Consider the following 15,957-nt stretch of genomic DNA (forward strand, 5'->3'; position numbering starts at 1 on the left):
TTTCAGCAAAGCTTTTTTTTAATAACAATGTAACAAAACCCCAAAAAACTTCTAATCAAGAATTCCAGATTTAGTTGATGAACTTCTCGGATGATACAGCTGTATCTCTATGCCCTCCCAAATGGTCAGAAGTTTTTTTTGAATAAGCACATTGCACGCCTAAATTAGAATGCCTCATCTTCATTGTATAATTTTATAACAAAACTGCTCCCCAATCTAATCACAAAAAAATGAAAAAGATGAATGTATAGAAAATGGCAAATCCACCTTCTTCTGATTGGGCAAGACAGAGATGAATTCATGTACTCAAATAATTCTATCTACTTTGAGCCTGTAGATAATAAAGCAATCAGTCCAGATGAAGCACTGATGGAGAGGATGTAATTCCTGAAAAAGCAGTTGTCAAGGAAAATTTTAGCAAGATAGAACATATCTCCCATAATTTCTTACAAATAAATGTCTTACAAAGGAATTGTGCAACACACAACTCCCAAGTACATATAAATATTTGAATTCTGCTATCCGATATCAAAATGCAAAAGATCAAGGCACTTGGGAACTATCAATTCCCTTTTGGCAATGAGATGGCACCTCATCAAAGAAACACTCATGTAGGACACTGAATTCAATCTTCTGCCTTGCACAGGAATCAAAATGAACACACAAGGAATTGCTGCCCAGTATGTGCTTGAAAACTTCCAATGAAAGTCTGCTCACCACCCTTATGGGTAATTAATTCCAGGACTCTTCCTGCAACTTAAAATCGTATAGCTATTCTTTTATTTTAGTCTCCTCACTTTAGAACTTGACATTGTTAAATTCCATTATTTTATTTTTTAGCCAATTGCTTTAACCTATTAGGATAATTTTGAATATTGTTTAGAGTTATAACTATCAGACCCAATTCTGTTCATTTTTAGACTTCAGTAAACATTCCTTCCTTCTAATTCCTCTTTCCACTTAATTGATGCTGCAAAAAAAAATCATAAGGTTGGTAACAACTTACGAGTGTAATGGGGAGAATTAGAAGTGATGCTTCTAATTCTAACAAAGTAATACTTCAGTGCTCTCTACATGTGCTTTAAAGAGCTACACAGTTGAGAAAACCTAACATTAAAAACATCATCAAAAAAGCACAATGTAGAATGTTCTTTCTGCACCAACTCAGAAAGCTCAAACTGCCCAAGGAGCTGCTGATACAGTTCTACAGAGGAATTATTGAGTCTGTTATCTGCACCTCTATCGCTGTCTGGTTTGGTTCTGCAACCCAACAGGACAGACACAGACTGCATAAAAAACAATTACTACCAACCTGCCTTCAATCAAGGACCTGTATACTGCACGAGTCAAAAAGAGAGTTGTGAAAATATTTCAGACCCCTCACATCCCGGACATAAACTGTTTCAACACCTTCCCTCAAAATGACACTATAGAACACTGCACACCAGAACTAGACACAAGGACAGTTTTTTCCCAAACACCTCACTCTGCTAAACAAATAATTCCCTCAAAACTGTTCAACTATTACAAAGTCTGCACTACTATTACTGTTAATCTTCTCATCACTCCTTATCACCCAACCCCTCCCACTTGTGATTCTATGACTGTAACTTTGTCGCTTGTATCCTTATGATTTATATTGACTGTTTCCTAGTATGATTTGATTGCTTATTGTACCCTACGGCTATATCATTAAGTGTTGTACCTTATGATTCTTGACAAATGTATATTTTCTTTTATGTATACTGAGAGTATTTGCACTGACAAATTCCTTATGTGTCCAACCACATTTGGCCAATAAAGAATTCTATTCTATTCTAAAAATTGTTTTGGCCAATGACACTGACTCCAGACTCACTGTAGGAGTCCATTGGTAAACTATAGAGATTTTTCTTTTGCCTTTTTGACAGAGTGAAGCTTAGCCTGGTAATTACAACTTACTCATTCCTTCCCATATCTGAATTATATAGATTACTAGTTCAAAACCCTTTATTTCTACAAATGATTCACAAAAAGTTATATGACCTATGTTTTGTTAAAAGAGGATACACGGTGGGGTTGAAGTTCTTCAACACAAAAAAGGAAGCAACAATTATTATGACGAGGAAGAGAGTATTATTGTAAAAGATAGAGAAGGTTGTTGCTTCATAGTCTGCCACTTCATTCTTCTTCCACAAAATTCTGCAAAGGCAAAAAAAAAATAATGTTTATCTTGATGTACCTAGTAGCACTTTGGCACTGACAAAACCATTTTTCTCCAAATTACATTTTTTCTAAAAAATGTTTTTTTTTTCACTAAGTGAAAAATAAATTTTACTATATTGATTTTTCTGTGGGTTTTAAGATTTTAAAATTAATTACTACGAAATTATTTCTCCAAATCTGACACCTACACTCAATGAAATGCAATTTATCCTAGTACATTGTGTTTACCACCAGCAGACTGATTAAAGTTGACAAGCATTAGAAACCATTTTTCAGATCAGGTCTTAAGAGGATTTGGTTTCTTGCCAACTAAGTCCCTGGCCATCTTACAAACAAGCAAGTATTACCTTAGTTTTTCTAAATGAAATAATCTGCAGCTTATTTGTAAAAAATGGTGATTACTCAAGTGTCAATGAATACCAAAAAATTTGAAGAAAATTAAGCCTTAAAAAAAGTTTTAAAAACCATTTCTAATGCACATTACATAAAATGATAAATGACAAACACCAGATTAAAAACTACCAAGAACACCTTTAATTTAAGACAATCTTTAAGACAATAACAGATTTAGACTTCCAAAAGGGACCATTAGTTAGTGAACTAGTCCAGACATACTCACTGCTTCATTATAATTAGATGGATGGAAAGATGGATGGATGGATGGATGGATGGATGGATGGATAGATAGATAGATAGATAGATAGATAGATAGATAGATAGATAGATAGATATAGATGATAGATATAGATATCAGCAAAGCAGGTTTTCTCACATGTGTTTTGCAGTTCAAAAATGCCCATTCATTGATGAAAAGATACTTAGTTTTAACAGACATCCCTTCCTTTCCATTGTTTTATTAAAGAGCCCCAAATTAGCAAGGATAAAGTTTGCAACTCCAAATAAATCAAGTAAGCTATAAAATGGTGAGAATCAGCAAGTTGATCCCCAAAGAAACCTCCAGCTTTACATCTCTTATTTGAGAGTAAGAGAATCCAACTACTGAGCAAGTAAGATTGTATAACTGGATAGTGGCAGAACAGCACCTCTCATCCTTCTCCTTTCGTGACATCTTCCTATTATCTGCTTCGGAAAGCTTGCGGGTCACTTCTTTGGAAACAGCATCTTCCCGTTTCTGGGCTACCCTAAAAAAGGAAAGCATTGACATCCAGTCAAATAATATAACCATTTACTATCAATGTCATATTGCTGGTTTTGGATACTTACAGAGCCCAAGCCAGGCAACCCCCTCCCCCCTCCAATAGCCAAAGAAAGTGTGATATAACCATGTGACTTGATATTTCCCTATGGACCTTGGAGACCAACCATTTTTGAAAATACTTCCTGTAGCTCCCATCCACCAAAGATTAGCCCTCTCTATACAATAACAAAATTATTTCCATCTGTGAACTTGATGATGAACATGAGAGTTAATTTAAGGCACCAGGCTAGAAACTGGGAGACTGAGTTCTAGTCCTCCCTTAGACATGAAAGTAGACTGGTGACTTTCCCGATCACCAGAAGACTGGAGTTCTAGTCCTGCCTGAATGCAGCTAAGTGACTTTGAGTTAGTCAACTTCTCTCAGCCCAATTCATCTCACAAGTGAAAATAGCTGTTGTAGGGAAAATAGGAGGCTGAAGGAATATTAGGTATGTTTGCTGCCTTGAGTTATTTATAAAAATAATAAAGGCGGGATCAAAACAAAACAAATAAAATTCCATAGAATAGAATAGAATAGAATAGAATAGAATAGAATAGAATAGTACAGAATAGAATAGAATAGAATAGAATAGAATAGAATAGTATAGAATAGAATAGTACAGAATAGAATAGAATAGTACAGAATAGAATTCTTTATTTGCCAAGTGTGATTGGACACACAAGGAATTTGTCTTGGTGCAAATGCTCTCAGTATAGATAAAAGATACATTTGTCAAGAATCATCAGGTACAACACTTCATAATAGTCATAGGGCACAATAAGCAATCAAATCAAACTAGGAAACAATCAATAAAAATCGTAAGGATACAAGCAACGCAGTTACAGTCATACAGTCATAAGTGGGAGGAGATGGCTGAAAGGAAGGATGGGAAGATTATAGTAATAGTAATAATGTAAATAGTTTAGTAAATAGTTTAAATAAATTTTCATATGCACAAAGCCATATTAAAAGGAAAGTCTCAATGTCCTTAAAGAACAATCAGTTGTGTTTCATACTGATCCAGACAGTGATCCTGGGATCATAAAAGAAAAAGCATGTAAACTAGTAGCAGACAATTACTGGAAACATTTGACTTTAGTGAGTTCCATCAAACATATTTTGATCAAAGTACATGCATTTTTAACACAAAACTAGAAATGAAGGACATTATTCTGGTAAAGGTTCCCCTTGCACATACATGCTAGTCATTCCCGGCTCTAGGGGGCAGTGCTCATTTCCGTTACAAAGCCAAAGAGCCAGCACTGTCTGAAAACATCTCCATGGCCATGTGGCTGGCATGACTAAACGCTGAAGGCCCACGGAATGCTGTTACCTTCCCACCAAAGTGGTCCCTATTTTTCTACTTGGATTTTTACATGCTTTCGAACTGCTAGATGCAGAAGCTGGGACAAGTAACAGGATCTCACTCTGTTAACGCAGTGCTAGGGATTCGAGCCACCAAACTGCTGGCCTTTCTGATTGACAAGCTCAGCGTCTTAGCCTCTGAGCCACCGCGTCCTCTAGTTGGCTATTAATTGTGCATTTTTCAATAAATTTTAAAATATTAAAATAATATCTATAGATAATGTTCATTCTTTATTTTTTTAAAAAGCATTCAGATCAATGGCATATTCATTTCCATTACTTGGGGACAATCACATGAAATATTTCGGTTAAAGTTTCAATTTGCAACTGCATCAAACACGATTGCTATTGAAATGCATTAATAATCAATATGCAAAACATATTTCTCTATGGAAAATTAAACACTGTAAAGCTTTGCATTCTAGTGGCTCAAAGTTGTCAGTAAATCTGACTGACCTTTCCAAATGCAAGGAACAATATTTATAACAGAATATGGCATGGCTGATTTGAAGTGGCTTTTAACAATTCATCTGGAGAAAAGTGAAATAATACTTTGCAGTGTAGTATATTTTGAGAGAAACAGTTTTACTACCTACTTGTGCTTAAGAACAAACTTCACATTTTTGTAAGCAAAGGCAACCAAATAGGTGCTGACAAGGGTCATTACAGTGTAGAGGACTGCAGACTGAAAGAGGTCCATGTGCCAAATCCGCCAGTAAAGCCCTAAGGTGAAAAAATTTAAAGATAGTTATGACTTCATTATTAGCATGTACAATACATCCTGCTGGCTTGTTATAATAAAATAGTTACAAGCAGTCGTTGTTTGGCAACCGTAATTGGAATTGGCAACTTGGTTATAATGCAAAGCAGTTGCTAAGTGAAACCACAAATCTGCTAATGATCTTACTTCAGCTTTTCTTGGCTTCACAGACCTGAGAAGGTTGTAAATAAAAGGACTAATCATGAAGATTTGTTTTAGAAATACCCTCTCACATAATTTCAGTTACTATATGTAGTCCTCAGCTTATAACCATTCATTTAGCGATGGTTCAAAGTTACAACAGCACTGGAAAAAAAGCAACAGGAGCTGGTTCTCGCACTTATGACCATCACAGCATTCCTGTGATCAAAATTCATGAACTTGCCAACCAGCGTGTATTTATGACGGCTACAGCATCCCAAAGGCATGTTGTCGCCATTTGGCAACTATCCCAGCCAGCATCTAATGAGCATATTTAGTGGGGAACTTGCAATTGCTTAATGACCATCTGATTCATTTAACAAATGCAGCGATTCATTTAAGAACCATGACAAAAGAAAATATTATAAAATCTGGTGCAACTCACTTAACCACCACTTTGCTTAGCAACAGTTCTGATCACTACCTGTACAACCTCCAAAACCACTACTTCAGACTAAGGAAAAACACTGCCAATAAGTACAACACAATTTGCATGAACATATCTTTATGAACGTTGAATAAAAGGAGATTCTTGAATTCAGCTTAAGAATTCAGTGCCGTTTTCTTGGCAAACAGTAATTTGCCATCGTCTATTTTTGGCTTCGAAACACAGGTAGTCCTCGACTTACCACAGTTCATTTAGTGGTCACTAAATGAACTGTCGTATGTTGAGGACTACCTGTTCAAAGTTATGACGACACTGCAAAATGCGACATGACCGTTTTCCAGAGTTATGACCTTTGCAGCATCCCCATGATCATGTTATCAACATTCAGATGCTTGGCCACTGGTTCATTTTTATGACCGTTGCTGTGTCCCGTGGTCATGTGATCACCTTTTACAACCTTCTGACAAGCAAGGTCAACGGGGAAGCCAGATTCACTTAACAACCGGGTTACTAGCTTACTGTAGCAGTGATTCACTTAACAACCATGGCAGGAAAGGTCATAAAATGGGGTAAAAAAACTTGCTTAACAAATGTTTCACTTAACAACAGAAATTTTGGGCTTAACTGTGGCTGTAGGACTATTTTGTTATTAAACTATATTTTTAGTTATTAAACCATAAATAGCAACAATGCTACATTCTACATCCTACAAAAGTACTTCTATTAGGCTACCTTTAATTCTAGAGCAGATCTGCTGGGGTTGAAATTCTAAAGGAAGCCTCCAGCCAAGGCAGACTCATTTCCTGACCCTTCGGTTATTCGTATCTGAGGAGCAGGGCCTGCAAGAGATTTTTTTAAAAGCCAGAAGCATCCAAACAGGAAAGGTTTTATAAGATGGGGGGACATCACTTTTCTCCCAGTTCATCCCAGAGATCAGCTTGAGATCAGCTGTGCTAAGGAATATTTCCCCCACTCTTCTGGCTTTCCCAGATGTGGGGACGGGCAGAAATGGCACCGGTGCAGTGGTCTTCAGGTCGCCCCCTATTATTGCAGGGGTCTCCAACCGTGGCAACTTTAAGCCTGGCGGACTTCAACTCCCAGAATTCCTCAGCCATCTTTGCTGGCTGGGGAATTCTGGGAGTTGAAGTCCGCCAGGCTTAAAGTTGCCACGGTTGGAAACCTCTTTCCTATTGAATGCCTCCTTGCAAGAGAGAATGAAAGGGGGGGCAGAACCCAGCGCCTTTCTCCCCCCCACCACTCACATATCGGGATAGCCGAGACGATGAACGCGTTGCCGAAGAACAGCGCCGAGGACTTCGCCGACAGGTTGCGGCTGAAATCTTGCAGGAGCAGCTCCTCTTCCGACTGCTGCCGAGCCCCGCCGCTACTGCCTTTGGGAGCCATCGCTGCTGCTGCTGCTGCCGCCGCGGCTCTCCTAACACGAAGCGAAACTCAAAAGACAGAACGACGCTGACCCCCACCGCCGCGGCCACCGTACTCGCCAACAAGCGGACACGCCGCACAGAGCGAAGGGAGGGGGGGTTTCTTCCGGCTAACAGCCGCCCGCTGGCGAGTACTTCCGATGTCACGCCTCGTTGGCGGATAATTCAGTAGCTGTTTTTTTTCCCCCTTTAGAGGCTTCCCTCCCCCCTCGTTCAAAAGTGCCGCTTCGGTTATGCAAAGAGCCAAAAATATCGGGGTGGGGGGAACCCTCTCTCTCGGTAGAATATTTATGGAGGTATTATGCAAGAACCCCTTTGGCCAAGTTAATAGAACTTCCGGGTCGTCCAGTCTTTGCTGACGTGTCCTCGGATTGTGGGAGGGAGGGGCTTGTGAAGGGAGCTCTGGGGAGGCGGATCCGCGGGAGCGCAGCGCAGATGTGGCGAGTAACCGGTTCGAATCCCGCCCTGAGCCGCAGCCTCTGTAGCTGCCGCCACGTGGGAGCAACCGCGAGTTTTCAATGCTCCGCGTGGGAGCTGCTTGAAACGTCACCCAAGTTGTTTAGCACAGAGGAGGGCGGCCTTCTGGAGCCTCTTGGCCGTAAGGGATTAAAAACCCGGTCTCTTGCTGTCGAGAAAGCCGCTCTTGTAATGGCGCTGAGGTGCAGGAAGGGGATGATTCAGGAAAGTGTCTTTCTGAAGAGGTACGCCCCAGGGTTTGAAAATTGCTCATTTTCGGAGCCGGGCGGGAGGGGATTGACAATAAAACTCTTCCCCCGCCCAGAACAAGCATATTTTCAAGGAATTATTTACTTATAGCTCAGAGTGGCTTGCATAAGATTGCCTTCTCTTGTTTCTCCCCGTAAGCACAGTACGTTGGTCTCAAGTAGTTTGCTTATCCGAATAAATACATTTTTTAAATTGTGTCAATGATGCCCTGTATGTACACCGTATTTTTTTTTACAAAGTAACTGTAAGGATGGTGTCTTTGGGCTTTAAGGCAAGAGTACGGTCAGGAAGTTCTTCCTTTCCGTTTAAATGGCTTTTTGTTAAAACGGAGTTAAAAGTGGCGTATTTCTTGCAGAGCCATTGGAGTTACTACTGGGCAGGTCGTTTGTGTGTGTGTGTGTGTGTGTGAAAGAGAGAGAGAGTGAGAAAACGAATGAATCTCAATTTAGTAAGTGTGAAGATTAGTATTACTACTACAATCAAAAATGGTAACCTTAAGATACCTAATTTCAGTTAAAACTCCAGCTTTTGGGAGAGAGGACTGAAGGAAAAAAATTTTTTTTTGAGATTAACCTTATAGGAAGGGACCTTATAGGTCATCTAGTCCAACACCCCCCCACCCCCAAGCAGGAGACCCACCTACACCATTTCTGGCAAATGGCAGTCCAACCTCTTACTGAAAGCCTCCAGTGATGAAGCTCCCACAACTTCCCAAGGCAACTTCTGTTCCATTGGTTGACAGTTCTCCCTGTCAGAAAATTTCTCTTTATTTCTAGATGTGGGTGAAAGGAAGGGTCAGAGGGAAGCTTGGAGTCCTAGTCCTAGGAAAACTCATGCAAGAGATACATTTTCTTCCATTGGATAATTGACTGTCCAATTGGAAGCTGCAGTGGAATAGTTGAACCCATCAGCTGGAGATGTCAGCACTTCCTGCCCAGAAACCCTCTGTGTCTTCACACCTGACTGTGCCTCCTGATTTGGAATAGAAGTTTGGTAGTTCTCACGGCTACCATCTTATCTTTTTCCAGGGGCATTTCATGTGGCATCCTCTCTATAACCCTAGGTTGTGAGACAAGTCTCATAAATGGTGCTGGTTGTTACCTTTAAAGCCCTATATGACTTGAGACCGGGTTATTTGAAGGACTAACTTCTCCCAATAGTTTCTACCCATCCAATTTGGTTTTGTAGATTGAGGATGCTGCGGGTTGCGTCAGCCAAGGAATGTCCGCTGGCAGGATGTCCACCAGGAAGGAATGTCCACGGGGATCAGGAGGCGGCATGCCTCGTAGGCAGTAACACTTGCCCTCTGGAACTTTCTTCCATCAGGGCTCAGGATGGCCCCCACTCTGTTAGCCTTTTGTAAGGCTCTAAAGCAGAGGTCCTCAACCTATGGCCCCCAGGGTGGATACAGCCTGCCGAAGCAATTTTTCCAGCCCCCGTGTTATTCAGAGCTGGACACGCTGAGCTGTGTGACAGAGTGCCGGGCTGTCTGTCAGTTGTGCATCATGTACAGCGCATGCACCGGTCTCCTGTGGGCCCGCCCCTGTCTAATATCAACCTGCTGGCTTGCATGTATAATGAGTCCAGCGAGGTCTCCTGGAGACAGCATGGGTCAGCCCTAGTGCCCTAGCTGGCTTAGCCTTTGCCAAAGGAGAGACAGAGACGGTTTTCCCGGTCAGTTGGCAGGGAAGAAGAACTAAGAAGCAGGCTGAAGAGCCATCTAAAGGTCTGCATAACAAATATTAATTAAGACATGGTTCTCTTTTATTTATGCTGACTGTATTTAGGTTGCTACTGGAGATATGTGTATAAGGACACAGGATTACTAAAGTGAACATTTTGCTAAGGGGTACTTCTATTAATCAGGATAAATGCCTTTATTATATGCAAATTACCAATCGATATGATTAATACAATAGTACACTACATAAGATCGCCTTAGCAATCTTCACATGTTTCCATACACAGTATATGCACACTATATCTCCATTAGCAACCTAATGACAGTAATAATAAATCTGATCTGGAATCTGGCAAGAATTAGCTGGTTCTTGCAGCTGTAATGACAAGTGTAAGCGATCAACAGCAACCACTCACATACTTATGTACAAAGTATTGACAGGCTGAGAGAAGCTGACGCTGAATGCACAGATTCGTACACCCAAGGATTACCAGTACCTGTATTCGGGAGCAATCCTCCAATCCCAACCAAAGATAACCCCTGGGTGAGTAGCTCTGTGTGTTCACTGACAGCTTCTCTCAGCCTCTCACTACTTCCATGCTATAGTGATCCCTGTTTTTTGTAGCGCTGTATTTATTGGTATCCTTCTAATAGCGATTTTGAATCCCTAGGAAACAATTATGTCAAGAAAAAGAAAAATTGACCAAGTGCAGGATATTCTAAGAACAGTGGACTTACGATTACTTTCATGCAGTACAAGGAAAGAGCTGTATGTCTGATATGCCAGGATTTGGTGGCTGTGTTCAAGGAATACAATTTGCGTCAACACTACGAAACTCGACAAAGACAAATATGATTGAGAAAAGGCAAAATATTAAAACTGAAAAATGGATTGACAACTCAGCAAAATGCTTTTGTGAAGCAGAGGCAGCTAAATATTTCATCACTGCGAGCAAGTTTTCAAGTTGCCAAGCTAATAGCGCACACTGGCAGACCATTTGTAGATGGAGAATTTGTTAAAGAATGCCTTCTTATTGTTGCCGAAAAGATGTGTCCAGAGAAGGCTGATTTATTTAGTACAGTGAGTCTTTCAGGACCTACAATTACACAAAGGATTGAAGAAGTGGGGGACAATTTGCATCAGTATTGGAAAACTCCACAAAAAAACCTTTGCTATTTTCCATGGGCACTCAACGAAAGCAATGATGTTTGTGATTCTGCACAACTTCTAATTTTCATTCATGGGACAAATGGTTCTTTTGAAGTCACAGAGGAGCTTGCTGCACTGAAAAGCATCAAATGAACAACAACAGGAGAGAATATCTATGAAAAGGTTTGCCAAACTATGAATGATTTGGAGCTGGACTGGGCTAAACTAGCCAGTGTGAAGGTATTTTGTACAACACAGAAGTCCGTTGGCTGAGTCGAGGGAGAGTTTTGAAATGTTTTTATGACTTACTTCCATAGGTTTCTGCTTTTCTGATTTTAAAAAACAAAGAAGTACCAGAGCTCAAACATGAAGAATGGAAACGGCACCTTGCCTTTCTGACAGATATAACAGAGCTACTCAACAATTTCAATGTGCAACTTCAAGGAAAGGGGAAGCGAATGCATTTGAAGTAAAATTGGACCTCCTCATTAAACAAGTGAAGGAGGAAAACGTCTGCCACCTCCCTACTACTCAAAACCAACAGTCACATTCCCAAACAAAAAATGTGTGGATTCACTGGAAATGTTGCAAAGGGAGTTTCAAATAAAATTTAAAGAGCTTCATGTACATGAACAGCTTTTCCAGAACCCATTTTCTACTCACATTGAAATTGTTGATCCAATTTACCAAATGGAACTGGCTGAACTACAGAATTGTGACTATGAAAGACGCAATCAAGTCAAGTAACCTTACTAATTTCTATGCATCTCTCCCCTCTGAGACGTATCTTAATCTCAGGAACCATGTGCTCAAAATGGTAACCATCTTTGGCAGCACCCATGTCTATGAACAGACTTTTTCCTGAATTAAACATCTGAAATCTCCAACCAGATCCAGACTAACTGATGAACACTTGCATCACTTGTTAAAACTGGCAGTGACAAATATGGAACTGGACATTGACTATCTCATCAGCCAAAAGGAGGCCCAAACTTCCCATTCAAATACTAATAAGTTTATGTTGGTTAAAATAGTTCTTCATTTTAAATATATTACTATTACATTTTTTTTGCACAACAAATAAGATATGTGCAGTGTGCATAGGAATTTGTTTGTGTTTTTTTCAAACTATAGTCCACCCCACCCCTATCCCCCCAGTCTGAGGGACTGAATTGGCCCCGTTTAAAAAGTTTGAGGACCTCTGTTCTAAAGCCTGCATCCTGGGAGTGTTGGACACGTTACCTGGTTGCACTGTTAATTTTTATTAATGATGATCCTCAGTTGCCTATATGTATAATTTGTAATGGTTTTAATTGTTATGATATTGTTTGCTATCCAGAGTCAATTGGATTGAGATGGGCAGCTATATTTGAGTATTGAATAAATACATACATACATACCTGTGCTGTCTCTGTGTTGTTAAAAATGAAAAGAAAAATTCTGTGGCACCACCTTCTGGTCATATAGCATTTAGGCATATGACTGTTTCACTTTTGTTTGAGTCTAAGTTTCATTAAATCTTCAATCAGAATAGAGCTGGAAAGGATCTTTAGCCCAAGGAAACCCAATACCATTTGAGACAAGTGAGTGTCCATTCTCTTCTTCAAAACCTCCAGTGATGAAGCACCCACAACTTCTGAGGGCAAAGCTGTTCCACTGGTTAATTGTCTTCACTATTAGGAAGTTTCTCCTTAATTCCAGGTTGCTTCTCTCCTTGATTAGTTTCCATCCATTGTTTCTTGTCCTGCCCTCAGGTGCTTTGGAAAATATGTTGACTCTTTGTGGCAGCCTCTCAAGTACTGGAATACTACTATCATGTCTCCCCTAGTCCTTCTTTTCTCTAGACTAGCCAAATCCAAATCCTGCAACCATTCTTCATATGTTTACTCTCCAGGCATTTAATCATCTTAGTTGCTCTTTGAATTTTTCCCAAAGTCTCAACATCATTTTGTAATCAAAACTGGATGCAGCATTCCAAATGTGGCCTTACTAATTCTTTATAAAATGATACTAGTATTTCATGTGATTTTGATTCTGTGCCTCTGATTATACAACCAATGATTGTACTAGGTTTTTTTTTTTGCTCTTGCCACACATTACTGGCTCATATTTAAGCAATCGTCCAATAGGATACCAATATTCTGCTTGTCCTGTACAAATTCTGTATAAAAGCAGATAAATCAACTCCACAAAGCATCCATGCAGTCTTTTTTATTGGTTCATCAGGCATCCTCTCAACTCACATTTATGACGAGGTTCTTCTTAATGTCCAATCCTTTGCATATCTGAATTGTGGTGTAGGAAGATAATAAAGTCTCAACCCCACGATGATGATTGAAGCAGCCGCATGGTATGGTGATCTCGGGCAAGAGTGAAGAAACCTCCCCCAACCCACCAAGGGTCAATTCAGTGACCAATCAGGGTTACAGATGTGGCCACATGACATGGACTACATTTCTCAGGATACCTTAAGTACATTTACCATGATGCATTCCTTTAAGGGGACAGCTCACAAATCCTTACTAACTATCCCAAATCCCACTAAACTGAGCCAGGTTTCGCCTAATCTGTACTTGTACCTTTGGTTTTTCCTGCCTCAGTGTAAAACCATGCTTTCCTTCACATTTTATTGGATAGAGCCCATTATTCAAGGGTGTCAAGAACTTTTTGGATTCTGAGCTTGTCTTTTGGGGTGTTGGCTATTCCTGCCAGCTTAGTTTTATCTCAGTCATTTATGAAGATATTAAAGAGTACTGGATCTAAGAACCTTCTGATTCCCTCTATATAGATGTAATACCATTAAGGACTTCCTCTTGAGTTGGGTTTGTTAACCAGTTATAAATCCATCTGGTGGTAATGCTGTCTATCCCACATTTTTCTAGCTTACCCCAAAATAGGTTGTAGTCTACTCTGTTGAATGCCTTGTTGAAGTCTAAGTATACTATGTCCACAGCATTTCTCTGTTATACGAACTTAGTCACTTTGTCAAAGAATGAAACTGGCTTGGCATGATCTGTTTTTAACCTGTTGTGTTGGCTTTTGTTATAATTTTATCTGCTAAATGTTTGGAGATCTGATTTTTTGTTATCTTTTCCAGTATCTTTCCAAGTATTGATATTTGGCTGGTTGATCTGTAGTTTCCTTTATCAGGGTTCCCCCCGCCCCCCTTTTTTTTTAAACATGGGAACCACTTTAGCTCTTTTCGGTCCTTAGGTGGTGTTCCAGGATTTTTGAAATACATGGTACAATGGTTCTGAGATAACATCTGCCAACCATTTTCTTGTTTATTTTAATTTCTTATGGTTAAAACTGTCTTTTTATGGTTACGTTTTTGGTAGGTTGGGCTATAATTTCTTTGGGTTTTTTTGTGTGAAGACTGATGCAAAGAATGAGTTAAGCAGTTCTGCTTCCTCTCTGCTGCCATTTTTTCTCTTTAGTGGACCTACTATTTCCTTGACTTTTTATTGTTACTTATATGTTGAAAGAAACTTTTTTTTTAAATTATCTTTGACTTTTGTTGCAAATCTTTGTTCATTCTAAGCCTTTTTTTTCCTGACTTTGCAGATTCGTGCTATCTGCTGATATACTGCCTTAGCTATCTTCTTTCCGTCTTTTGTTCTTGTTCTTTTCATCTTTTAGTTTATCAGAGAGATATTCGTGCAACCATGCTGGTTTCTTGGATTTCTTGCTTTTCTTCCCAGTTGTATTGTGCTGGACTAAGCTCTTATAATAATATTTTTCAATGTTTCCCACACTTCTTGAGTTGTTTTCTCTTTTAGGATTTCCCTCTATTAAATCTTCCTTAGTCTCTCTCTGAATTTGTTAAAATGAGCTCTTTTCAAGTTTAAGACACTGGTTGAATTATGTTCTGTTGCTTGTGTTTGCATCATATTGAATTCCAATATGATGTCATTCTTGCCCAAAGTTCTGGAAACTTCAACTCCTTCTATTACTTCTTGTAGTGATAATATCACTTATTATCGCTAAGTGATAATATCACATAATACCATTAAGTGGTAGTATCTCTTCATGACTGTAGAATTCACAGCTATCTTTTTGAGAGTTAAACCAATTTCACAGAGGAAAAACAAACTTAAAATATAAACTCTAAATATTAAACTGCAAATAATCAGTGTTGGAAAAGATAAATTACAGAGCTGTTCCAGTCCAGAGATACAATTGCAAGTAAATGAAACAAAATAGATCAATCAGAAGTTAAAAGAAAAATAATAAGAATGGACCAAAAGAATGAGTGATGTTGTCTACTACAGATAAAAAGGAAGCAAGGTAGCTAGAAATGAGATTCAAAATAGTTCAGATTTTCTGAAGATTCCTAATAAATAAAGCACATTCTGAAGTTTGGTTCATCCAATTCCCTTAAATTATTCATAGATTTAAATGACTGCATCACATAGAATACATGTATAGTGATATTTCTAATTAAAATATTTATCCATTTCTACAAAATGTAGAGAACTTCAAATTCTCCTTTTCATTCAATTACCCTTTTTGTCTCCCGGGATATTCCAGCCCTTTAACTAAACTTGCCATAGCCAGAGGATGTTCAAAAGCAAGGACAAAATGTATTACATCTTTTTAAAAATAATTCAGTAGAATTACAGTGTTATCTCTTATTTAGGTTCAGCTCAATATTTCTAGGAAATGTCAGCGGTCCACCACTCTCTATGTAATGTTATATGCCACAAGTGCCTTGGGACTTCGTTTTCACATATTCCCAAAGACCTGTCAGCATACTAGAATGATGACTCTTGTGGTGGGAGTTAAAACAAAACAGTGCCCATCTGAATGGAAGACATCAGCCACTTCCTCAAATCTTGTT

General features: G+C 39.2%; 1 protein-coding gene and 1 long non-coding RNA gene across 3 annotated transcripts; one reads left to right on the forward strand and one right to left on the reverse strand.

Moving 5' to 3' along the window:
* On the reverse strand, positions 1–7,641 carry SSR3 (signal sequence receptor subunit 3). Of its 2 annotated transcripts, none has more exons than XM_026705869.2 (5): positions 7,381–7,641; positions 5,366–5,492; positions 3,249–3,347; positions 2,050–2,181; positions 1–387 (listed from the first exon to the last, which is right to left on the reverse strand). In XM_026705869.2, exons 1-5 carry the CDS (start codon positions 7,520–7,522, stop codon positions 321–323), a joined length of 567 nt encoding a protein of 188 aa, XP_026561654.1. In that variant the 5' UTR covers positions 7,523–7,641; the 3' UTR covers positions 1–320. The 2 variants fall into 2 exon arrangements, with proteins under 2 accessions (XP_026561654.1, XP_087789467.1); XM_087933341.1 differs by having other exon boundaries at positions 6,851–7,641.
* A 316-nt stretch (positions 7,642–7,957) lies between these two features.
* LOC113439820 (uncharacterized) lies at positions 7,958–12,517 on the forward strand. Its single transcript, XR_003374629.2, has 2 exons — positions 7,958–8,261; positions 10,639–12,517. It is a non-coding gene; the product is annotated as an uncharacterized LOC113439820 (long non-coding RNA).
* The last annotated feature ends 3,440 nt before the right edge of the window (positions 12,518–15,957 follow it).

The sequence above is a fragment of the Pseudonaja textilis genome, chromosome 4 (genome assembly GCF_049901715.1).
Source record: "Pseudonaja textilis isolate UNSWEBS1 chromosome 4, rPseTex1.2, whole genome shotgun sequence".
Classification (NCBI taxonomy): domain Eukaryota; kingdom Metazoa; phylum Chordata; class Lepidosauria; order Squamata; family Elapidae; genus Pseudonaja; species Pseudonaja textilis.